This window comes from Limulus polyphemus, unplaced genomic scaffold (genome assembly GCF_000517525.1).
Source record: "Limulus polyphemus unplaced genomic scaffold, Limulus_polyphemus-2.1.2 Scaffold707, whole genome shotgun sequence".
NCBI lineage: Eukaryota > Metazoa > Arthropoda > Merostomata > Xiphosura > Limulidae > Limulus > Limulus polyphemus.
In genome coordinates, this window is record NW_013666317.1 from 354,389 (window position 1) to 382,148 (window position 27,760).

Here is a 27,760-nt window from a genome sequence, read left to right on the forward strand (position 1 = left end):
AATGTTGTATATCATAAGTGTCATAATCTTGTTTATAATCAAATTTCGTTTTCCTTCAAACACATCGATAACTAATAAAATATTTTTGAGTTTTTTCTAATTGATAACATTTTCAAAGAGTTTGTTTCTCTGTTTTCAGAACCTTCAGGTGGGCACTTACCTGTGGTAACAAAGTTCCAATAGAAGAAGGATTGGAGCATCCAGATCTTCCAGGTAAGACTTTTTAAATCTCTTGATTATGGGTAGGTCAAAGTGCACGTCACAAATATTTACAAAGTTACATTTAAAATTTAACTCTCTTCATGGGTATCTTTTTCTGTGAATTTCATGAGGTTTTTAGTGAGTTATGTATAAACTTTAATTAAACTACTTTCTTTTTATGGTATACCAATATAGCATTAAAATGCAGCTAATAACCCATATTTTAATAGTATATAACTTTTAAGTTTCTTAATTTTATAGGAAAATATTAAAAGAAATCTAGAATTTCCCCTAGTGTGAGAATTGTGACATTTGCTCTCTAGGCATCCCCTCTTCCCTAATTTATTTACCACCTCTCCAAGAAGTACAAAATTTAACATAAATTATAATATTGTCATCACTCGGGCAAAGCATAATTTTCATATCCTATGATCTTATTTCTTGTCAAAACCATGGAATAGACAACCAGACCCTCCTTGTTATGCCACTTCTCACATACACTCTTTCAGAAATTGACAATGTATCTCTCTGCTGTGCAATACTGTATTATTTATAACCAATAAAAAGCCAAGAATTTCATCTATCAAATGACATATATCATTTTCTGTGAAGAGAATTGTCAATTTTGATTTTAGTTCAGGCTTGCCTCCCACATGAAACACATTGACGAGCTCAGATGAAGTTTTAACAGCTTTTGTTGCATAGTTAGAAAGCCAGAAAAATTGTGATAGTTGTAGGACATTCTTTGCACATTGTTATTCTGTGTTCTTTGGTGCATTATTTAATTAAATATAATTTATTAGTGCAGTATTAACTTTAATATAAAAAAAGCAGGGTTAAGTTTCATTGACATTCGACAGCAAAAAAAAACATGTATTTTTTATTTATTATTATAAAAGTAACTAAAATATAGAAACTTGTGTTAGTTAAGGTTAGACTAGGTGAAAAATAATATAATTTTCACAAGGTATGTTTGCGAGCAGCTTGCAAATAGCTTGAGTCTAAGGTAATTAAATAGTGTAACATGAGCTGCATGTTCGCCAAGCGATTTACAACTTATAATTGTAAGAATAAAAATTTGAGTTCAAAGGGCAATAAAATTTAAGTATAAATAGGTGTATACTGTTATATGAGTGCAAAGCTATTTAGGATAAACAAATGTAGTTTCATGTTACAATTTGAAGTCATTCTAGAAAAAAATAGTAATTTAAATTTATTTTGATTTTGGTGGTTATGAAGTCAAGCTAACTGACCAACCTTATATAAAGTTTTACGGAAAAAAATGTTTGAAATTTATGCAGTAGGTTTTAAGGATTATGGAAATAAAATTTGAGTTGAAGAAAAGCATATTTGTAATCTCAACATGGAAATAACTTAACACCCGGACTAATATACAGAAATACTGTACATATATTCATGGACAAAACTTTAGTAAAAATACTTCATTAAAAAATCTGATTTTTTATATACAAAGACTTGTTTAATAAAAGTCTGCCAAATTTGGTATTAATATTTATGGTATGGAAACTATAACGAGTACAAAATGGTTACAGGGTCAGTTGATTCAACTGGCGTTGTTCGTAATTAGAGAGTTAAAGGCCAACTGTGACAGTAACAGTGGACCAAGACAACCTAATGTTTAACAAGTTAGGTGGAAAGGGTAATAAATTGACTAAAACACATTAGTATGATAGTTTTTATAATTTTTTAAACAACAAAAAATGTGAAATTTGAAGTTTGTCAGTTAGTGAACTGTAATAGCAGAAATTACTCTCACTTTTTTGTCTGTAAACCTAAAGATGTAAAAAATGAATTGGATAAGAATTTCACTGACTCTAAGAACAAAACTTTCAGAAAGACAGTATATTATGTAGGCTCATTAACTTAGTAGTATTTTTTAAGGATAAATTCCACCAATTACCTGTACATTATCTTTGTCCATACAAATTTCTTCTGGTGGTGTTTTTTATTTTTGGATTTGTTGTTGCAAGTAATATTTTCTAATAAGATAAAATACAATACATAAACATTAACAACACTGTTTTATTCTTTCTGGTGTCATAATGGTATCAGCTGGTAGATGATCATCAGTTTCTGTATATTAAACATATTTCTTCATGTAGATGGAACTGGGGAATTTCTGGATGCTTGGCTGATGTTATTAGAGAAAATGGTAAATCCTAAGATGGTAATGGAATCTCCACATACTCTACCAGTAAAATCATCCCAGCCTGGCTTTGTTCCTTTCAATCCTGTTCTCTATTTGGTACACACACACAAGGTTTGTATTAATGAAGTTCGTTGTTCTACTTCTTGCTTCCTAGTTTTCAAAATTATTACCAAAGAAAAAATTTAAAACACATTAACTTGAATAATTGCTTATATAAAATTCTAAGTGTCAGAAACTAGTAATAGATGAAACCATATCCAGTGATAGCATGAGTAAAAATGCTGTTTTGTATTTATTTGTAACTAAAGCTCTTTGTTTAATCGACTTGTAAGGGGTAGGTCAAAGTGCACGTTTTTTTACAGAGTCACATTCAAAATTTACTTCAACTACTTTACTATCAATGTATACAAATAAACTTGACACTCAAAATGAAGTTAATAAATCATATTTTAATATTATATGTTTTTAGTTCTTAATTTTATAAGGAAATAATCAAAGTTCCTTAGTATGAGAATCATGACATTTGTTCTTCAGGTGTTTTCGCTTTGTTAATTAATTTACCACCCATCTGAAGTATGGAATTTAATGTAAACTACTCATGATAATATATAATTTTTATAGCCTTCAATCTTATTTGTGTAGGGAGTCATAAAATAGAAATTCAGATCCATCTGACATATCTTGTTTCAATTTTCGTTTTCAGTTGGCTTTTCAAGCAATCATGCACTTGTGGAATCGGAAACCTCTGAAACTATATGGAGATAGGATGGCAGAATCTATTCTTGCCATTCTCTGCCACTTGCTAAGAGGAGAAAGCATCATTAAAGTATGTTTTGTTTAATAACATTTTTACTCCTTCCAATTCTAATTATCATGATAAACATAAAGATGCTTTTTTTAACTTTGTAAGATAGCTGGAGTGAATTCATTATGTATGTATTTGATGTTAGTTATCAACTATTCATTTTACCCTACATTATTGGTATAGAACAGTTCATGGTAGAGGAGAGCAAATACCATACACAATATATAAGGTTACTGAAGAACTAGGTGTGCATTTTGGAGGTTCTAGAAGTTATAAAATCAATATGAAAAACAGGCATATCTTGAATAAAAAATATCTTTTGTAAAACATCTGATTTTTTTGTGTACAACAGCCTTGTACATTTTACATTTTGTGCAGATACACTGAGTAAATTCAGAATCATAGTTAATATTCCTTCTCTAATACAGCATGGGTTCAATGAACCAACCCTGTGCAAATTTGGTTAACCTGTTGATGGTCAGCTTGCTTCCTCAGATACTTAGTTTGATATTTGTGAGCCATTTGCTTTTATCTGTTATATCTGTTCTGTGATATATAGTTTTTGTACTAAAATGATGGTTTCAGTGATCATGTCACAAGATTTATTATTTATTAATCTAATGAATTTTTCTATTTACGTAAAACAATTTAACGAAATTTATTAGATAGGAACTGGTATTGCAAAATAAAGGTATGTTATATAACAGTATTGATAAGTTAAAGAATTATTCAATGTATGATATGTGGTTTTGGTGCTATTTGTCTAGTTATATTTCTAAAAACTTTATTGAACAATAGACATGTATTTTATTATATTCTGTTTAAAGTTGATATACTATTTAGTTAATTTAGACTTGTATTTTGAAGGAAAAATTAAGCAAAGAAAAAGAAGGTGAAACAGCAAACAATAGCAACAACAGTTCTTCCACAAACATTAGAGCAAGGCGAGGACAAGAACTAGAAGAGCAAGGACAGTTACAACAACTGATGGATATGGGATTCAGTCGTCAAATGGCTTTGGAGGCACTGTTAACTACTAACTCTCTTGAACAAGCAACTGATTACCTTCTAAGTCATCCAGCTCCTCTTCCAAGATGGTCTCAAGTAAGTTGTATCTCACTTCCATAATCAAGAAATATTTGGTAATTTTTCATTTCTGCAGTATCATGTGCTGCTTCTCGTAATAATTTTTTTATTTAAGTCTTTAGTTTTTGCTGAATTTGGCTGAAATGTTTTTGAACTATGACTCAAATATATAATGAGTACATTTCTTCTCCACAAAGTTGCTGTATGATGTGACAATTCACTTTAGCAACTAGTTTTTACTTGAAGGCTTGTTATATTTTTCTAAACCAAGGTGATTAATATTTATTCAAAGTCCTCTCCATTGTTTGAAGGAAGACTAGATCTTACAAGAACTTTGTGGGGATACATTGAAAATTATAAGGAAAAAATTGTTTGTACTTTCTTTTAGCTTTGTATTAATCCCTTTGTTCGTTGTGCACAACCATTTTTCAGTTTTATGGTATTTTACAGCTATCTGGTAAATGTATTATTTATCTTTTTCTTTTCTTGCACAAATTATATTTTTGGATACTTAATTCATGCTTTTGCATCTTTGCAGCTTATTTGTGGTTTACTTGTCTGCATTGAATTTTGTAATTTTTCTTAATAAAAATCTGTATTTCATTAAAATAAGATACATTTATATTAAATAGACTTCGTAACACCTGTTTTTAGCAATATAGTATTAAAGGAATATATAAGCAAATGTCAATTTCATCGATTTATGTTAACTAAACCATCAAGTACCACTGGAGCCATATTTTTTAATTAATGTTGCTTTATAACACCCTAAATATTTCATTAAATTATGTACTTAAAGCTCTAAGCTGGCTTGAAAAGAAGAGGAACTGTATAATAATAGGTGAGTGGCAAATCTCTGAATTGGGCCTTAATTTTGGAGTTTAAATATCCTAACATACAAAAATATTGTACCCATTCTAAATTCAAGATTTAACACGCCTGCATCAAAAATTGACCTGTTGTCCTTACTTCTAAATGTGCTAAAGACATGAAAATTACATATGAAAGGACCAACTTGGAAACTTTTATTTTGGGCTTTTTGAATTTTGGTCTACATGAAATAATGAAACATATATATTTGGCAAGAAAACTCCCTTTTATTACTTATAATAATTTTCTACTGTCCTCGTCTTTACATTGGTGACCTTTTAGAAAAGACATCAAACTACAGTAATTATAAAAGAAAATTTCACACGTTATGTAACATTTGGAACTAGTGATGATAACTTATCTGGTTTGCTCTGTTAAACAGAAATGCCATCTAAACCCTTAAGAAACATATTCTTAGACATGTTTTAAGAATACTTACACACACACACACACATCCATTTTACTTTCTTGCCTATGGATCTGTATCTTACTGGATTTCATTTACTGAATCTTATTTAGTAACAATGCACAAACATTATAGTACTAATTTCACCCATTGGTTTCAAACCTCATCATGATTAATTAATAATCTTTGTATATCTCGTGTGTTTTATGAAAGGTACATATCCTAAGTGTTGTGGATAAAGTGCATTTTTATAATTTACATAAAATATACTGATAATGTTTCGAAGGATGGAATGAGAAATACGGGCATATGTTCATACAGTGGGTTCATATACAAGGTAATTATAATATAGTTGATGTCTTCAGGCATTTTTTTTGGGGGGGGATATATCCATTTTTGAAACAAGGAGCAGAAACACAATGACATTGGTACCAGAATTCTGTAAAATGACAATATATTTTTCCAAGGACTACACTACAGATCTTAGAAGCAAAGTGCTACATTCAACTGGCAGATAAGGTGCAAATTTGGGAACTAAAGACAAAACTACAATTCTTATTTTGTACACATATAAGGGCAAGTTTTTAAGCTTCCTGAGGCCAAATCATGAACAGTATTTAAATGCTGTTTGTTGTTCAGAGTAGGAAAGGGCCAAGAAGTACAGACAATGTGAGAGAACTTTCAGTTATGGTATTGGATAATGATGATAGACCATTTATTTAAATGACTTTCCAAACAAGAATCATAAAGCACTTGAAAGTAGTAAATTTGTGTACCTGTTTCCATTGCAACTACACTGGTAAGTGAAGACAACAGGACAAAATGTTATCAGGGTACATCAAGGAACAACTTTTTGTTTAGTAGGGTACTTAAATCTCCAAAATCCTTGGTCATGCCATTCATCTCTATGATAAATGAATTTATTTTTCAGTTTATAATTAATTTTGAGATCAAGTCTAATTTTATATCTCCAACCAAATATAGATTTAGTCCTATCTGGACAAGTGAGCACTTTTCAGATGTTGATTGCACACCTGTATGTCAAATTTCTAAATATAAGTAAAAAATATTAATTCTAACTCTGTTTCAGCAATTTTTAAATCAAAAATATTTCACCAGAGATGTTTACTATGTCATAATACTTAGTTGGTACAATTAACAAATGAAAATGAAAAAATATTCTAACATTTATTTATGCACAACTATAATGAATCACCTGTAAACTCATTTTATAACTTTAATTTTTCTGCCAATCTCAAAATATAGTTTTGTAAAGAAACTCTTTTTTGGACAACGTAGTTATCTATGACCTATTTCTCAGGTGGTTTTTCCTTCTCTGTTATTTTGTGACTACAACCCTTTGTCACCCTTTTATAATGGCACAGAATGGAAACTGATCAATTACTAATAAATGCCTGCTTGACAAATTGCTAGAGGCAGTGTTTAAGTACAGTTGATAGTGCATTATAAGATATAAACTATTTACATCAGTGTACAGTGGTTTAAACAAGAATTTATAGTTTCTTAAGAAAGTGACTAGATGGAGTTCTTATAGAGACAAGCAAAGGAATCTGATTGGAAGTTTAGAAGACTTAAGAACAAAACACAGTATCTGGGGATGTTGTTATAGTTTTTGTAGTTGTTCTTTTTATTCTTGAAAATGTTCTTGTAAAATTATATCTGATTTTAAGCTATAGAAATGTTTTTCTATGGCAAGACACAGGTAAGCTTAGTTAGGTTTAGTGAGTATGGTAGGCAACAGCAAAATATTCTGATGAATCAAATCCTTATTTATTGAATATTGTGGTAGGTTCACCTTACTAAAATATTACACTTAAAGAAAATAATTTGTGTATTGAAAAGAAACTTTCAATTGGTTGATTTCAAAATTTTCAATTGGTTGATTACCACATTTTTCTTTTGTCTGTTAGATGAAACATTGTTCAAAAATATCTGGTATAAAAAAAATTTAAATGGAATGTGTTGGCACTGATAAGTATTCACATTGGTGTATGATAGGTAATAAGAGCAAAAACTATTTGAGTTTGATGTGGTAGCTTTAAAAACTAAAAATATTTACCGTCCTGTGTGTATTAGGTCTGATTGTTTTAGTGCACTAAATTTTTACATTCATCACAGGTTCCATATATGCCTTATTTCTAGTACACTAATCCTGTATTAGTCTCAAGTTTCTCATTTGTGCATAAGTCTGTATATTAATTCCAAGCTCCTTATCCTTGCTCTGTATTTTTTTTCAGTATCCTTCAAATCTATTAATAATTCAGATTTTTAGTACCAACTGGTTTTCAACAATAGAGCTTAAAAAAACATTTTCAAAGTATTGTAATTTTCCTATAACATTTATTAAAAGGAAAAAAATAATCTGATGTTGGTAATACTTTTTTTAGTCTTGTTTCAGAATATTTAAAAAAAAAAGTTTCAAAAAGAATGCAAACATGTCAGTATTGAAATAGATGTCTCTTTCAAAGTAAAAGTATGCACATACAGTTGGCTCACTTTTATCTGTGGGTGAATCAGTTGGTTTATGGTTTAACCATGTTTTTATTTGGGTAATCTCACAAGCTGTTATATGTCAGTGTAGCTTTGAATTTGAACTGCTTTAGCTACAGTTCCTATTCGTTGTTTCCTTTATTTCATTCTTTTCTTTCATTTCATTATTTTATCACTTTTTTAGTGTTGACTGTCATGAGTTTATTGACTATTGAGAACATCATGTTAAAACATTAATGTATTGTATTTATATTGCAACAAAAAATTCAGATTATTGAAAAGAATGAACAAAGTTCAAAAGTGAAATCTGTTGCAGCTGCATTCTTCAATTTAAAAATCATAGCAAACAACAAAAGACTAAGTGATTATTTTAAATGATTTTAGTAAAATCTAGCACATTGTATGTATATGTGTGTGTGTTTGATTTTTTTTTTTTTTATAAGTATTATGTAAAAATCCATATTGTAACTTTTTCTTTTTTATTAGAATTGCATATGTATGCTTTCTTCACGTGTTTCATAGTACCTTTATTTTTTGATTTTCTCTACCATTATCCCAAATAAACAAGTCAACTGTAAGTTAGTTTCATTAGCAATATGAAAGATCATGAGTACACCTTATGAAATGTTTTGTAAACAACAATGTAAAAAAATCAGTGGCATACTGGTTACAACTTCTGCTTAGGAACATTGTGGAGAAACACATACATATACCCACAAACAAGTATGTGAAAACCTGTTAAACAGTGTGAAAAATCAAACACATTTTCAAGTTCTTATAGACATTAAAGATCACATCTTTGCTGTTTTCTTACAGTATTGAAATTAATATTTATTATGTAAGACAATTTATTATAAAAAATGTGAATGCTTTTGAAAGGTGGACCTTTCTTCTTCAGGGACAAACTGGGAAATTCAGTGATACCATTTTGCAAGTTTTTTATTCTTATTGAACTGTGGTAAACTTGTCCTGTTAAGTTATAATTTGAATTTTTAAACTTTCTTAATACTAATAGGAAAGCATGGAATAGTGTTCAAAAACATGTTTAAGAAAAAGATAGAAAATGACTTTGAAATGAACATTTAGTACTGTACAGTGAAGACTGTTGTCCTTCTTAAACTGTTGCAGTGGTAAATTTAGTAACTGACTTTACAATATCTTTTAAACTACAGACATTTGTTGCTGTTTTAACCTCTATGATCATTGTTGCCAAGTATATACTGAATTTATTTTGCAAAACATACATAAATTGGCTTAATAAAAATTAAATGAATAAGTTGGCTTGACTTAATTTTAGTTGTATAGACAAACTGCTGTTTTATTTGTACATTATCAGTTTTAAATGCTGGTACATATGAAGTGGATTTGTCGTTTTGGTTTTACTTACAGCAACTTTGATATTTCTGTGGAACTTAATTATTAATAGTTAAAGATTTTATTTCTCTAATAAATATATTACAAAGAACATTTGGGGATGAGGCCTGTTAAATTATATCATCATCAAAGTTGGAATATTTTACTTAATATTTAGTTTAAAAGCTGTTTAAGCATTTTTGAAAGAAAAATGCACTTTAAAAATTATCTTAATTTGGTTCCTGTTGGCTGTAGGGGTTATATGACTCAGAAAGGTGTTTCAGCAAGTTATTGCAAATTTCTCATATATTTTGGGTAAAATGTACTAATAATAGTAATTTTTCTGCTTGTACATTGTAAAGCAGAATAGTTTGTATAACTTGATATATGTATTTCATTCACTGCTATGAACCAAGTGTGTTCACCAGATAATAATGTAGTAGTCAGCATTTTTGTTTTTGTTTTTTTTATATATATATAATCTCTGTAATAAGAAACTATAGTTGACATCAAGGTCAACAGTGTAAAGGTTGTATCCAGTAGGTGTCACTGTAGTTTATAGTTCCTGTTGTAGTTTTCTCTCTATGTGTATATAAAATACATTAGCTGCAAGCTATAAGTAGTCAACCCGTTCACTGCAGCTTGTACATATGTGTATTCTTCCTTTTTAAATTCATGCCTGAGGTGTTGGATCCTAAAGTTTTGTGGTAAAGATGTCCATTGATATTCCATAAGCTAATTAATTCTGCCTTCTATGTGTCAGTTTCCCTAAAGATGTCACAGAAGACTGTATGTCAATATGTTGCTGCTGAAGACAGGCACAATCCAGATTATTGTATGGATTGACTAGATAGCATTGACTCTGGGTTGATGCAGTGAACAAAAAAAAAAAACATCTGGATGCCATATATGTACCAGCTGCAGTGAATGGGTTGGTTATTTCTTCTTTTTTTGATAATATTTTCTGTTTAAGAAATCTTTAAATTATTTCTATATTATCAAAAAGACAAATTTTTCAAATTTTCTCCTTGATGCTTCTCTAAGTTACTGCAGAAAATACTACACTACAACTTAGATACTTTTGTCAGTAGATTTTTATTGGATTCTATTTCTAAAATCCTTGCAATTAATCCATATTTATTGCAGTAGTCGTAAATAAATTATTGTATAAGACTGTTTGGTCCAGTTGATAATTCTTCGTTGGTGATTTAATATCAGCTTAGAAAAAAAAAAATTGTTTCACCCTTGGTCTTCATATATACCCAACAACAGTTTCCTGTCAGGAACAGGGTTAAATCTTTGTTCTTTGATTTTATGGAGAGAAAAAACAAGTATATCGGGTGCTGAAAAATAGAATTATTTTAAACTGATGATTCATCAACAACATCACAAATGTATATGAAGAGGCATACAAGTGTATGGTTTAAGTTTTTTCTTCAGAAATGTCACTTCATGTATATGTACATGTTCACATGTGTTTGTTGATACAAGAAACACTGAAAAGTTGTACAGAAGTATTGGGACTAAATATGATAATGATTTACTGATATCATTCTGATCAGTTATTGAAAGAGGTTATGGTAAAGTTGTATTTGCAAATACGAATGCTTTGTTTAATAAGAATTATATTTCATGTAAATTTCTTGATTATGAGCAGATAATGCAAATGTAGCAACAACATTGAATTACTTAGATTTTAACATATTGTACATCGTGTGTGTGTGTGTGCTCTGCTGGAAAGACAAGTTAAATGATGAAACAAACATTTTCTGTGTGTATAAAGTTTGTGTAATGGTAAAGAGGGATGGAATATATTAATTTTTTTAGAAAATACTAGCAGAAACTCTGCCCTATAGGTGGTTGTTTATGCTAGTAATTACTAATCATAGTATTCATACCTCATTGAAAACATTTTCTAAAAAATTATTTTTTTTCTGGGAAGTACTGCATAGGAAAAGTGTTTGGATTGTGCTGATATGAACTGTAATGTTTTTATATATTAAAAGTGGTACCCTATATTGAAAAAAGTTTTTTTAAGAACTCCATTTTTAGTACTATATCTACAAATTACATCAATAAAGGTATAATTAAACCCTCATGTACAGTCCTAGTAAAAATCATGTTTTTGTTGTGAGGAGAGTATTTTTATTTAAAATTGTGTTCTGTGATACAAAAATGGTTGTTGCACATACCATAGTTATTTTTCTAATTGTCTAAATCCTGAATACCCAAATTGTTAAATTTTTTATGGATTTTTGTTTGTGGTGCCATTCAGTAGATGGAATCACATACATAAATAGATACATATATACACGCTACATCATTTATAGTAAAAAGATTGTGTGTGTGTTACTCAAAAGGCAGTTATGAGGGTATGACCATATTTATGCATTTACAAAGGGTTGAGTAAGTTATATTGAAGTGATTTTGAATATGCGTATCAGCAAATCCTATCATTCACAGCTGCTATAAAATATAATGCAACAGAGTGTATTCAGAACTACATTTTGATATTATTTGCCATATTTTAGTTAGTGTGATGCCACTCAGAATTTGTAATTTTTGGTAAGTATATGTAACAAACCTTCCCATTTTAAAATATATGTACACTCAGATTGTACAGATGTGTTCAGATTGAGGATTTAAAATTTCCAAGATGGGGATATCCTTTTTTCTTAACAGCATTGGAAAACAAGTAATATGGATCAACTTGGGGCATCAGAAATACCCAGAAAAAGACTTGTAACTATCATAACAAAAGCCAATCCACATGATTTATACAACTGTATGCAGCATAACCAATAGGGGTTTCTATCTGTAAGAGTGAAACAAATCATGTGTACCTAATTTGTTTCCAGGACATATCTATTCCAGTAGCTTTACAAGGAAGTGGGTATTTGTGCTACTTCATATGAAGAGATACCAATCAAGCCATTGAATTAATTGTCTTTTGATTTCTTTGCAACCAGACTGTTGAAATGGGTGCTGGAAAACTATCCTCATACATGAGATGTCTTATGGAAAACATATAGGAAGGAGGGGTGTGCTTTGGTCATGATAATCTTAAGGCGGAGCCTTTTGAGTAGAAACTTTAATGTAGGGCTATAGTCAAAATATACACTTGTCAAATGGAGCTTGACAGGATATGGCAACATGACTGTAGCAATATCTTGAAGCTCCAGAATAATTTTTAATATAATGTATACTCGACCTCTGCATAGTATATTGCTTATATCTAATGCTGAAAAGAAAGTAAAGAGGGTAGGGCCATACTTATGGTTTTTGAATACATTGTTTGTCTCATGCTAGAAAGAGTAGAATCATAATTCATGGCTTTAAAGTACATTAAAGTCATAAAGGTATGAATTGTCTTGTGTTTCGTTATGTATCTATATATCATGTTTGGAAGACAGACACGAACATAGGACAGTAAAGTGTGTGTGTGTATATGGATGTCAAATGTTTTGTTATACTAAAAAGAGTCCTAAGGGTGAAGATAACAAAAGAATACAATATTGTGTAAGCAATTAATAAAAAAACACAGTGAATGGAACAAACTTTCAGGAAGAAAAAAAAACTGGTCAACAAATGCCTATGTGCTCTTGGAATTCCCTTAAGGACATGAGAGGTCAGGAAGTTAAGTTTAAAGTGACCTTGGGAGGTATTCAAATTAGACAGGCTTTTGATTAATCAACTTTCAACGATTCTTCTTTTTATATAGTTATCTGTTTTGTATAAAATTTTTGTTGATTTCCAATCAATTTGATGGCCAGAATCTCTCATATGAAGAAAAATGGCATTGTTTCAGTTTCCATATTTTGTCCTTTTTTTATGTTCAGAAACTCTTGTGTGAACACTTCAAGTTTCACCTATCTAACCTTTCTCACAGGATTGGCATGGTATAATATAAATGTTTTATTTTCAGGTGTTTTTCTGTTTGAAGTTAGGTTATTTTTAATGGTGTTTGGATATTTGTATATGATTTTAAGGTCATTTTCCATAACATTTTCTCAATGGGTTCATTGGTTGATCTTTCTTTATCTTCAAGGAACAAGATTTTTCTTGCTTTAAGATGGCAAAATCATTTATGAAAGAAAGTTAGAAGAACTTCTTATGGACGGGTATGCTTATACCATTTATCATCAACATTTCTTTTAAGAAATTCTTAGGTTTCTTCAACTGATATGTTGATAAAAAAGTCTTTGTATCATTTTTCATCATTCGTGTGTCATGCTAGAAAGACAAAATCAGGGGAACTTTTCATTTTATTATACCCCAACTGAATATGTCATGCTGATGAATTAAAATCAGGGTAGAAGTATTCATTTGGGTTCATTATGTGGTGTCAGACTTAAAAGTGACATGTGACAAATGCCTTGTCTATGTAGAATGTTTTAGAAACCTTTGTATAGTTGTATTGTTAGCTATGATTAGTTGTGTGAAATAAGTTCTAATGGTTTTAAGGTCTTTGAATAATCTTTATGGGTAGTGCTTTGGTTTCTTTGAAGACTAATGATGTTTTGGTTTTTTCTTTGTAATGCCACAAATAGCTTATATTTTCTAAAAGATATGAGAATTTAAAAGATACTCATTTTTAGGTTGTTTTTTTTATAAGTTGTACCTCATATTTGCAAATACATCTGTTCCTGAAGATCAGATTTTTTTTAGTTTTGATTAATATAAGCAGCTTTATGATATTGACCATTTGTTCAAAAAATATCTTAAATATATTAAGACTTTTTCAAATTGAAGGAAAAATTTGAAAAGAATATCAAATTTAAAAGATCAATTTGAAGTACTCTTTCATCCACAAGGATAACAACAATTTACTTAAATGTAAGATTATTTGAGTCAACATTTTGTTTACACATCATTTACATACAGGATCAGTTTAACTGTAAGTTGATTGGTGATACCGCTTGATCTAGTTACCAACTAAGACTAAAACAGAATTATCCTCTTCCCCCTCCTCTGATGGCTCTGCAGTAAACTTGAGGGCTTACACTGTTCTAACACTTGTGGTTTGACTTCCGTGATGGGCACAACACAGGTAGCCCATTGTTTAGCTTTGTACTTGAAAAAAATTCTTTTTAATTAACAAAGATTCATATCTACCAGCAGAAGTTTTGTTTTTAAGCATGTATAAGTATGGTATCCACTGCATTAATAAGAATAAAGATAATACATCATATAGATTTGCATAAGATTTACTATACTTTTAGTGAAAATGAAATGTTAATGTATTATTAATTGCTTTTTTGCTGTTGCTTTAAGAATATGAATACATTTTGCTTGTATTTTAAATAATTACAGAATTACTCAGACTATGTTGAGATTAGACTGAAAAATCACTTGTTACTACATTGTAATTATTATTGGCACTTACAGTGAACCTGCACTTGTTCTTAAAGTGAATTTACATTTAAATTCTGTTATCTTTACACATACTTAAATAGTTATGAATTTTGTTTATATTTTCATGCCAGAGAAAAGATTGATATTTTGTAAGTTAGTAATTTCATGTATTGGAACATTGCAGGACAACATTAAGCCTGTAAACTGAAATAAGAAATCCTATTATTTTTCTTAAAGATAAGAGTTGACACTATTGTTCTCATGTTGCTGTATGTCACCTTTTGTAATTCAATTCTAAAAGTTAACATCTTGGCTTTATACTGCACAAAATTTCATACATTTAAAAACTTTCAAAATTATTAAGACTGATTTAGAAATTTAACTGAAGCAATTGCTTAAGTTTATATGTAGAAAAACCTGGTTTTTGAGTAAGCTGTGAAATACACTAAGTCCTGAATTGTTAAAGTGTGATAGTAATCCATCAAAAAACTCAAGAATTAGAAATTTTTTATGTATTGACCTAGAGATCTTTCAGGTAGGTAAGTTTGGAACTAAAGGTGGGAAGACAAACTTAAGTTTTAAATTCCTTTCTGATAGTCTGGAGCTGAATTTCAAGCAGAAGAGGAAGATCAAATGTTACGAGCTATTGCCATGTCTCTTGGTGAAAATGTTCTTGTGTCCACTAATCAGGTAGTACGAATACTCCTCCAGTGAATTTAAGATCTCGTCAGTACACCATAGATCTGAAGGCAGAACAGTGTGTAATTTGTTATAAAAATTGTGTCCATTGACACCACTGTAACTCTCTTTCTCTCTCCCCCCTGATTCTTTCTTGTCAGTATATAATCTGTGTGTGTGTGTGTATGTTTTTGGAATCTGTATGGTATCTAACACTTCTGTTACACTTTTATTAACTGAAGGCAGATTAATTATTGTGTATAACCACTGTAGCATTAACATCATCAGATATTGTTCCTGTGTATATAAATCTTCCTAAAGTATATTTTAAGTATCATTTGTTGTGTGCAATTGTGTTAAAAATTTGTTTAATTGTTCAGCAACAGTAAATACAGAAGTTTTTTGTTTTTTTTCCTGGTTATGATACTTGAACAATTTGTTTAATTGTTCAGCAACAGTAAATACAGAAGTTTTTTGTTTTTTTTTCCTGGTTATGATACTTGAACGGTGTTCTTGCTTGCAGTTTAGGCAGCTGTTCATCTGTGTGTGTGTGTGTTTATGTTGCACAGTACCTGATGAAGCTTAAAGCTTACTTTTAAAATGCATCAAACTAGTTTTCCCCAGGACCACAAGTAAAAACTTCCATCTGAGTGATGTTCATCTGTTGATGTTGAAATACTGCCTTGAAATTGCTTTCTGGCATTAAGCATGATTTGTAGACTATAAAGAGTCAGCTAGTTCTTTCATACCCTGTTGACCCTTATGTAAAAATGTACCTTGTAAAATTTGTGTTGGTTTAAAACAGAAAAGCACGTGAAATAAGCTATTTTAGAAATGAAGATACAAATACTAAAACTTTCATGCATTTTAGGTATCTTAGTTTTAGTAATCTCTTGAATTTGCTCAAGCAACTTGTATAATAGAGAGTATGTCATACACTCATTAAGTAACAGTGAATGTATCTATTTTTGATGTATTTTTACCTAACTTTATAGGTAGAATGGAAAGATGATTAGGCAACTTTATATTTTTAATGGGAAGGCCTGTTATTCATCATTATTAAAATAACCTAGATGAAAAAATACAATCTTAAAGCCTACTACACTTTATTGTTTTATCAGTAAATTATTGTAAATTTCATCTGGCTATTTTTTCATACAACATGCCGTAAGACATGCAATATATATCACAGTGTGTGAACCTGTTTTTTATGAATAGTTCTTGGGTAAAGGCACTAATCTGTTCAAAAGAAGTAGAGCCTGTTTTCTATTGTTCACCACTGGCTTCCGAAGACAAATGGAAATGTTTCCGATGTGCATAGTTCACTCACTGCTGGCTTTGAAAATAATTTTGAACTGCTGTTTGGATGGCTGATATGTTGATCATGTTACCTTGCAATTTTTGGCAGATTTTAATTGCTTTAATCTTCACTGTGTACTTCTTTTCTTTCTTTCTTTTTTTTGCATGATTAAATCATGTTTTATCATACATTTTTGTAGAATTAAACAATTGGGTCATAATTTGACTTGAGAGCCACTGATACAGACTTAAGATCTAGGGTCATTTGGTGCTATACGAGTCCTATCTTGTATGCATAAGATCATATGGTACTACTCGAGTCTTCTCTCGTATGCATAAGATCATATGGTACTATTTGAGTCCTCCCTCGTAGGCATAAGATCTGTTGGTACTATTTGAGTCCTCCCTCGTAGGCATAAGATCTGTTGGTACTATTTGAGTCCTCTCTCGTAGGCATAAGTTCTGTTGGTACTATTTGAGTCCTCTCTCGTAGGCATAAGATCATATGGTACTATTTGAGTCCTTTCTCGTAGGCATAAGATCTGTTGGTACTATTTGAGTCCTCTCTCATAGGCATAAGACAACTTGTTGCTGTACGAGCCTCATCTTGTATGCATGAGATATCTTAGTGTTATATGAGTTGTAAATTTAAAGCATAAAATCATCATACGTGAACCACTATTGTAGATTTATACCATAAAAGCATACTGACATTACAAGCATTGTTGTATGCTTAAGTGCTATAAGAGCCACCATTTCTGACTTATGGTATAACATTGTTTTGCACTATATGACTGACAAAGCACAAATTTACAACTATTCTAAACACTTTGGTGACAAGTTTTTTCATCAGGTGACTGAATGTTGTTTAAGGACCCAGTAGGCAACCATCTTTGTACTGAGAACATTTGCATATGAGAATAATAATATGCCTTCCTTCATTGTTCAGCTGCTTACAATTAGTTATGTCCTCTGCATATTCTTTAAAATCTTGCTGCCATTTTGTTTCCCGTATTTTAGCAGAATGATCATTTCAGCACTTGTACATCACTATAAATCTGAATCCATAACTTATTTAGTAAGCTGTAATATTGTCTCGTTGAATAAAAAGAAGGCTACTTATTTTGCTTTATTAATTCGATCTAATAGAAAGACGTGCTATGATACCATAATAATAATAATGTTGTTTTTGTGTGAAAAACTTTTATTGCTTGTCCATGAGCAGTTTAATTGTTCTACATGTAAGTCTGCTAGTACCACAACTAGAGTAGTGAAATTTGGGCTCATTAATTTGTTACATTCAACTAATTTATTATACTTGAAATATGATACTAATTCATTGAGCTGAATAACTTGTATTGATCAAAAGTAATGATGAAAAATAATCATGACAGTATTTCGATTACTTGGGTTATTGGAATAATTGCAAACAGTAATTTTGACTGGTTGATTATTTTTGTGACATTAATCAATTTCATGATAATTTCAGTTAATTGATTATATGTGACATTAATTGATGTAATGATAATCATGGGTAATCAAGTTAATTGCTCATGTCTAACCACAACCTAAAGCTTAACCACCATCACAGTTGTGATTCTTATCTGTGCATACCAAATCTTACAGGAACATGGTTTTTGCGAATAAATTTATTTCTTATTACTTAATGTATCGAAAAATAACAAACATTACTTTAACATTAACCTTACTGTATTGAGAAATTGTGAATGTGATGTGTTTTACCAATATTGAGTTAATATTGTTAAACTTACTCAACTTCCTTTATTAGTTTATCATCAGGAGACACTACAAACTGTTCAAAGAACATTGCAACATTATTAGCCTTTACTCTGTTAGTTATTACATTATGCATGAAATTAAACTTCTATCATTACATTTTTCTCATAGTTTAAGACAAATGCTGAAAAGTGAGTTTAGAAACAAATGCAAGAAAACCTGAAAGTGGTTATAAGAAAAGGTGTTATGATAATATTTATTGTTAAAAGTAATATTCAGACCTATATCAAGACATTTACATTTATAAACCATTTATACAGAAACAATCTTGGTAAAGTTTCAGAAAGGGTGATTATTATAATAGTAATTACATATTTTGCAGTCTGACTTTGCATGAACACTATCTGTTAAAACAGTATTAAAAGAAGAAATCTAGTATGCATTTGTGTGAAGTGTACTTCTGATTCTTTATTCCATGATTGATGTGAATACAGGCAAACCAAACATACTATTTAAAATGAAAATAACGTAATGAACATAATAATATATTAATATGTTACTTAAAGTCTTATACAAGTTGATTATGTGCAGTTTATTACACTTTGAAAGACTCATTATTAGTTTGGATTAAGGAGATTTTTACAAGTAACTACTGATGTTATTTTAATGTGATTCAAGTTAGACCAACAACATTAATAATAAATGTTTGTTAAATATTTTCCATTTGGTGTGAACAGAAATTAGATTCAGATATTAGAATTTGCTACAAACTCTCATTAAAGAGTAAGTAATGTAACAAAGTACTTTTGATTTCTCTTTTAAAATTCATGATAATTTACCTTCATAATTGTGAAACATGATCATAATACATATAAAACTGGAACTCTGAGTAGAGGAAGAGATTAGTTAGGCGTGTTAACATATGGACAAAGAAGGATGTATGTTTGGTTTTTTATAGATTGTTCCAACTCAAACATTTTACTGATCTGTTGGATTACTATTTAAGGAAAATTAGTGGAGGACTAGCAGTAGTTTTACAAACACTGCTATTTAACAAAGAATGTTTAAGCTTAAACAACAGAAACAATGCATTCTTATATTAGTCTAGTGAAGTAAAATAAGAGGTGAATGTATATAAAAAAACAAAGCCTATAGACTTAACAATTGAAAATGTTTCTGTTGATTTAAAATGTAATATTTCTGTGTCTAATGATGCCATACATATTTTAGATTTAAGGCACAAGATCACTGTGTATAAGAGACAGTTGTTGACTGTTTTTTTGTTTTTTTTTAGGGCATGAGATCATTTTGCAAAGTGTGATACACTGTCATACGCGTAATCATTTAGATAAATTTTTTTATGTGAGATACTGTTGTAGATGTAAGCTATTAGATTACTTGGCATTACATAAGATATTTTTGTAGGTGTAAGCAATTTGAAACAGTTCGGTGGTAATTTTTTTAAACATAGCGATGAATAAATAGAATATGTAGTCAACCCAATCTCTTGGATCATAGCATATATGCAATATGATTGACTTGTGGGCTGTTTACAAGTCTTTTGTCATATCATGCATATTAGTAAGGAAAATTGCATTTCATTTGTTTTCAAGCAAATGCGTTGTTAGCAAAAGTGTTTGGGTTTTGATACAATGAGTGCATCCAATACAATAGAGCACCCAGATTCCTTATGTTGTTGCAGGGATATTTCCTGCTGGATGCAATTGTTCCTTGTCATTTTACTGAGCACAAGAAAAGACTGCTATTAAAGTGAACACTTTTTAACAGATGTCATTTCTATCAGAAGTGTCAAAGGGGAGATATTCAATTCAGTTGAAATCAGTTTATTCGACATGAAAAAATATATATACATAAACTGAACAACAAGTATGTACTCAAATATGTTCCTCTTTTTATGCATTTTTTTTGTTCATGCTCCTATTTCCAAAATATTTCTTTCAGTCAGTTGGCAGAGGAAGTCCCATTTTTTTCATGAACTTCCCTTACAAAAAGAAACATTTTGTTCATAAGTTTTTCTCAGGTTGATTGTTCAGTGCATATGAAGACTGATAGATCGATATTGATAGGAAATTGTAGGAATTGCAAAAAAATGAATAATTTTCCTGTAATGTATTTTTGAAAAGTCATTTTCTTATACAACTTTTTCTATGATTAACCATTCAGGAGATACAAAGCATGACAGACAGACATTTTGCTATTATATATATTGATAGGTAGACAGATAGATATTATTGTAGGTGTAAGCCATTAAAACACTTTGCATTGTATGAGATACTGTTGTAGGTGTAAGTCATCAGTACACTTTGCATTATATGAGATACTGTTGTAGGTGTAAGTCATTAGAACACTTTGCATTATATGAGATACTGTTGTAGGTGTAAGTCATCAGTACACTTTGCATTATATGAGATACTGTTGTAGGTGTAAGTCATTAGAACACTTTGCATTATATGAGATACTGTTGTAGGTGTAAGTCATCAGTACACTTTGCATTATATGAGATACTGTTGTAGGTGTAAGTCATCAGTACACTTTGCATTATATGAGATACTGTTGTAGGTGTAAGTCATTAGAACACTTTGCATTATACGAGATATTGTTGTAGATGCAAGCAAGTAGATCACTCGGTGGCTGTATGAGATAATGTAGTAGATGTAAGCCATTTGATTACTTTAGTTGTATGAGACATTGTTGTAGATGTAAGCCATTAAACAACTTGGCTGTATGAGACACTGTTGTAGATGTAAGCCTTTAGATCACTTTGGCTCTGTAAGACACTGTTTTAGAAGTAACCTTTTAAATAACGTGTGCTATAAATAGATGTAATCCATTAGATAATTTTGTTCTAAATGAGATACAGTTATGGATATAAGTTATTTATCATGTTTTCTTTAGAGTTACTTTAAAATAAAACCTTCTGTTTCCCACCTGATGTTTGCCTTTTGCAAGTTTTTCATATTATGCTGAGTAAAGTAATAATCACAAATACAAATCTTGACTCACCATTGAGCACTGCTCTGTGTTTAACCTTACAGTTAATACCATATCAGCTGCTAAACAAGTTATATTCTTAGAGTCACTCCATTATTTAGCCAAAAGCTGTAATTTGTAAACTTTTAATTTTTTAGGCTCCATTTAGAAAAAATAAAGTTAACAAATTGAACTTTTGTAGTTGTTTTTCTCCCGTGCATCATGAAAAAAAAAAATTATGAAAGAAGAAATATCAATCTAAAGTACATTTCAAATAAAGACACAACAGTAAGTATAGCTTGTCATCACTGATCATTCCTATGCATCATGAAAAAAATAATGTTTTGGCTTCAGTCTCTTCTCAACTTTTTAAGCTATTTAATATCACTGAAAAAGGGACCCCAGTTGTTCAGCAGTAGGTTTGAAGACTTGCAATAATAGGTAGGCAAATAACAATTTATGAGCATAAGGAAGAGTTTTATTGATGGTGAAATGTACTACGTGTTTCGATAGAACATTGATCTGCCTACTTTAGGTACAATATGTTCTATGCCATACATTGTTTATATATAGTTACAAAGACAAAAGACACTCGGATTAAATGTGATAGAAATTATGTCAGCTGGTGACAGGATTATAGGTAAAGATAAAGTGTGCGAGTGGTGAATAAACCTTGCTAAATATGGCTGATGTTGCTAAGGCCCTTATCATGGTTTAGTGAAAGATCATTATTTTTGATGATTTCTATAGTTTCTGATCAGTTTTCTTTTTTTTTTACAGTCAAACCTCCTTGATACGAACTCGGTTACAGCGAAACAAGCCTCTTAAAATGAACAGTATTACAAAATCCCTTTGAAATGCTATTAACACCATTGTAAATAAACATTGTTTAAAATGAAGTCACTTACTATGAAATCCCGTTTACAGTAGATTTTTCACACGTACAGTGAACATTTCTTTTACAACACAAGCTGGGAAATACTGAAAGGACTGAATACAGAGATTAATTGCTTCCCATTGGCATGAGACGTAAGCATTTAAACTGTTAATACGACAAGCCAAACAAACTCCCCATTAGGAAGCCATCGTTTTAACAGCAGACATTTTGCATGTTTAGCATGATCAGTTATTGCAAAATTTGACAATTACTCCCACAAATTTGTGAATAAAGTGTGAAATAGTGGCACTGCGATTTTAGATAAATTGTAGCAGTTTTGTCAATGAAACAGCACTTCATGTATTATCTTCAAGATGTTAACAGCTCATGTACCTACTAATTGCCTTGCTCTATTGTTGGACTGCAAAGTCCAAATCATCAAACTATTGAGTCCATTATTCATCATGGTGACATCTTGAGAAAATTTGACATGAAGCCCAGTACACTGTCTACAATTTTGAAGAAAAAGTCTGATGTTTTTGAAAACCTACGAAAATCAAACCCAACTACAGATGTTTCTAGTTCTCAGCAGAAGATGAGGTTGAGCAAGCATTGTTAAAATGGTTTACCCATTCACATTTGATGGATATTCTGATCAGCAGGCCCACTCCTCAAGCAAAAGCCAGAGAACTGGGACAAAAATTGAATCATCCTGACTTCTATGCCAGCAATGGTTGGCTGGAAAGATTCAAGTCTCAAAAAAACAGCATCATCTTTAAATTGGTGTGCAGTGAGATTACTGCTATCAGCAATTATATGGTTGATGACTGAGTGGCAATGTCGTTACCAGCACTAGTCAAAGGTTATACCCCAAGAGATAGTTTTAATGCAAATGAAACTGGGTTATTTTTGCAATTGATGCCTAATAAGACTTTAACATTCAAAAATGAAGTCTGTTTGGGAGGAAAGCAAAGAAAGAATCATCATGATGTTGTGTGCAAATATGGATGGATCAGAAAAGCTGACACCACTCGTTGATTATCAGGCAAACAGAAAAGCACGGATGGATAGCAGTTGGATACACAAAGAAAAGAAGTTCAAACATTAGAATTCATCAACAGTTGACCAGCTTACCCAGCCATAGACAACCTAAAGTCAATAAAACACGTGTTTTTCCCACTGAATACAACATCAAACCTGCAGCCAATGGACCAGGGTGTGATCAGAAATTTCAAGGACTACTACCAAAAACAGGTTGTACAGAAAATCCTGTTGTCTCTCGATTCAGGAGAAAATCTACCAACAATCAACATCAAAGATGCAACTGATATGCCACATTCCTCGTGGCAGAAAATTACTGAGTCGACCGTTGCCCAACTGCTTCCATAAATTATCATTTGCCGATGTACAAAATACTACTAGTCTTGGTGTGGAAGGAGAGATCAATGCCTATGCTGAAAACAATAATTCTAATAAAACTTCTGATGATATCCCCGATGAAGAGGTCAGCTGTCTTTGGGACAGCCTGTCTCAATGCCTTGAGTTGCCTGAGATATCATTTTTGGCCTTTGTGGGTGCAGACGATGAAACTAAAGTTTGAAAGTTGCCATCTGATGATGACATTATTGTTTCCATAATGGAACAACAAAATGACAAGCTAGATGAAGATGCTCCATTATTCCCCATCATTGCTGAAGAAGTACCTTCGACGTCACATCCATGGATTGCCTAGTAAAGCGACACAGTTACCTCCAGTTTCATGAAAATGTTTAAACAACTATTTTTACTCAACTTTTGCAGAATGAAGATGTTGTTTTCTACACTGTTTACAGGTTACCATCAAACAAAGATTATGGATTTATTAAGTAAGATTTTGCCTTTTCAAGTACAGTGAAATAATTCTCTTTAATTGGAAGTGAAAAAGATTGAAAGATAATTTTTGTTCCATGTTTTTTTGGATGATGTGTGATGTGTTTAAAAACAACAACATTGCATTGTGGGGCATTGTAACTATGGAAGCCATATTTGTTTTTCATGAAAGCACCCTCTAGTGGCCAGTTGGTTATAATGAACTCCCGTTAGAACGAATTATTTTGCTGGGTCCCTTGGTTTCTGTTATAACAAGGTTTGACTGTATCAGAAATTTGTCTTTATGCATGTGACCTTGGTGTTCGTTGCATCTTATTTCCAAGGGACATGACATTTGTACTATATATTTCTTTCCAAATTCACATGGGATGCTATATATACTTTTGTTTCTTTAGTAGGAATTATTTCGGGTTAGGTAGTAAGGTGATAATCTTATGTGAAGGTTTGAATATACTTTTTACATCAATGCTAAAATTATTAAATAGGCTAATAATTTTATTGGCAATTTCTGGCATAAAAGGGAATGAAAAAAAATTATGTTTTATGTTGTTAGAGTTAACATAATATTTTTTTAGGTTTTGAAGTTTAATAAAACCATGTCTGTGATGTTGAGGTTGAAACATTTAGGTAGTGCTATTTTCTTTAAATAATTCAATTCAGTCAGTAAGTCTTCTTTGTGGGTACAAAGTTTTATAGTAAGACATGTAGGAGGATATTTTCTGTGACAGGTGGTGATTAGATCTTATGTGTGGCAGCATGGCAACAGAATGCAGTTTCCTGTATATATACTGGTAGTCACATTATTATTTTCTCTTTTTACATTAACATCTAAAAAGGGAAGACAACTGTTGGATTCTACTTCAAATATGGAAATTGACATTGGGTCTCAAGTTGTTTAAGAATTCCATGAAATTAAGTACAGTATTTTAAAATAGGACCAGAAATTGACAACCTAACTATATATATGTTGCAAATATATATTTATGCTTTAAGCCCAAGTATTACATTTAAAAAATAAAAATTATTACATTATAAAACTAGTTAAACATTGCCCTGTTCTCACTGCTAAGGAAAACATTTCCCCACACATTAGTATCCCCCCTTCCTGGCATTAACAAAGAATACTCTTTACAGACTTATAATATCTAGCATAGGGTCACTGATACAAAATGTTGCTAAATACTTAGTTAAAAGATTAAATCCTCTACTTTGTTCTTTTAAAACATGTCCAGACTTTGTAAGTAGAATTAAAAATTTCCAAATAAATCAAGAAGATAGCATCTTTTCACGTAAAATCTATTTACTTCAATGCCTGTAGAACAAGCCCTTACGCCATCTAAGAGAAAAACAAGAACACAATCCTGTAATAGACCACCTAATCACCCTCACAGAATACTGCTTAAATAACACTTATTTTATTTATCAAGGCCAGTTTTACAAACAAAATATTGGATTACCAATGCGATCCCTTTCCCCTCTACTTAGTGACTTCTATATGTCCATTATAGAAGAAGAACTGTTTGGAAACAAATTCACCCACATCAAGAAACCTGAAATCTGGCTAAGATACATCAATGATATTTTTAGTATATAGTAACATGGGAAAAATATTTATAATTTCATTGAAATCTTAAACACCTTAAAACCCAATGTCATAATTTTCACACATGAAGTAGAATCCAACAGTTGTCTTCCCTTTTTAGATATTAATTGAAAGAGAGAATAATAATGTGACCAGTTTATGCAGGAAACTGCATTCCATCGCCATGCTGTCACACATAAGATCTAATCACCAACTGTCACACAAAATATTCTCCTACTTCACCTACACAAGTCGTGCTATACAACTTTGCACTCACAAAAAATATTTACTGATTGAATTGAACTACCTAGAGGTTTCAACTCTAACATCATAGATTTGGCTTTTATTAAACATCAAATCTGTAAAAAGTGTTGTTAATTCTAACCTTTTACCTATCAACAACATATAAAACATGGCAGAAACTGCCAATGTAATTACTTGCCTGTTTAACCAATTGATTATAGATGTAAAAGCTGCCTTACTACCTAACATGAAAGAATCCCTACTAAAGGAACAAAAGAAAGATGTGTGTGGAAAGAAATACATAGGACAAACATCATGTTCCTTGGAAATAAGAAGCAAAGAGTACCAAGGTCACATGCATAGAGGTGGATTTCAGATATCTGCTTGCTTTAACATATCATTAATTTGAAACAGGCCAGAAAATACTTTAGGGTGAAATTTTTCTCCTACACCAACCACAGCTAAAAAAAAGAAATAAATTGCTTAGAAACTATAGAAATCATCAAAACTAATGATATTTCACTAAACCATGATAAGGGCATTAGCAACATCAGCCATATTTGGCAAATGTTTATTCACAACGCGTACACTTGATCAGATATCAACTTTCCCTATAAGCCTTGTGACTTGTGTCTTTGTAAATGTATATATGTATATGTAAACCCTGTATTGCTTAGTAGAGACCATACCAAAAGAAAGGCCAAGGTTCAATCAAAACATACTGTATGCTCTTCCTCATACTTGTAAGTTGTTGTTTGTGTACCTATTATTATATTAGCATCATGTGCTTCCTTATTTCAAGTATCTGAAGACTTATAACACTAAAAACCAGGTTTTCATACCTGTGAAGAGCACAGAGCAGATAGCCCATTGTGTAACTTTGTGCTTAACAACCATTAAATCACTGAAGGAAGAATTAAAGAATGTGTTGATAAATTAAACTTACTGTTGTCTTTATTAGAAGTGTACTGCAGGATGATCTCATTTTTTGTTTTTAATTATGAAATGATGGTGCAATTATTAAGAAATATTTCAGTTTATTTTCTTAGAGAGAAGAATTCTTTCATTAGAATTTGGAATTAATGTCTTTTTTTGATGACAGAAGTAATGCTAGTTAAGTTTGATGTTTTGGAAAGAATGTAGAATATAAATTGTATTTCATATTATGATGAATTTTTCATGCTTGCTTCAATTGTGTAATAAAGTTGCAAAGTATTAACTGTCACAAATTAAATAATACATATTTTTTACAAACTTTTTTACCTCAGTGTTCAGCAATTCTCGTGATTTTTATGCATTAGGATGAAAGAATTATCTGTAACTTTTATCAGTAGTTTAAATTTGTGTTGTTCTTACAGGAATTTTTGAAATATTCTAACAAAAATGTATCAATTTTGTACCTAGAGATTTTTATCAGTGTCTTATAGTACTTAATCAGCATCTCAGGTTTCAAAATATGGTTGCAGATCATGAATAGTAAGCAGTTGTGAAGTACAAAGAAGATATATAAATATAAAGATAGTTTAGTATCATCAACTTAAGAACTTGTATAAAGTAAGAAAAAAGGAGTCTTGAGATTTCAGTGTGTTTTTATACTATATTATTATTTCAATCTCGTACAATTTTTGTAAGTGTTGATTTGATGCCCTTACCAATTTTTATTGAAATATTTAACTGTTTGTTTTGAACTGTTAAAAGGTATTGACAAAATATGTGGCTCAATGTAG

The 27,760-nt window shown here is 30.8% G+C and overlaps 1 protein-coding gene across 1 annotated transcript in view; it reads left to right on the top strand.

Moving 5' to 3' along the window:
- Nucleotides 1–27,760, top strand: part of LOC106460096 (E3 ubiquitin-protein ligase HUWE1-like) — a 165,843-nt gene that overhangs the window by 77,038 nt on the left and 61,045 nt on the right. The window contains 5 exon segments of the mRNA XM_022386717.1: nucleotides 140–213; nucleotides 2,325–2,482; nucleotides 3,075–3,197; nucleotides 4,044–4,280; nucleotides 15,355–15,447. Coding sequence (XP_022242425.1) covers nucleotides 140–213; nucleotides 2,325–2,482; nucleotides 3,075–3,197; nucleotides 4,044–4,280; nucleotides 15,355–15,447 — 685 coding nt within the window.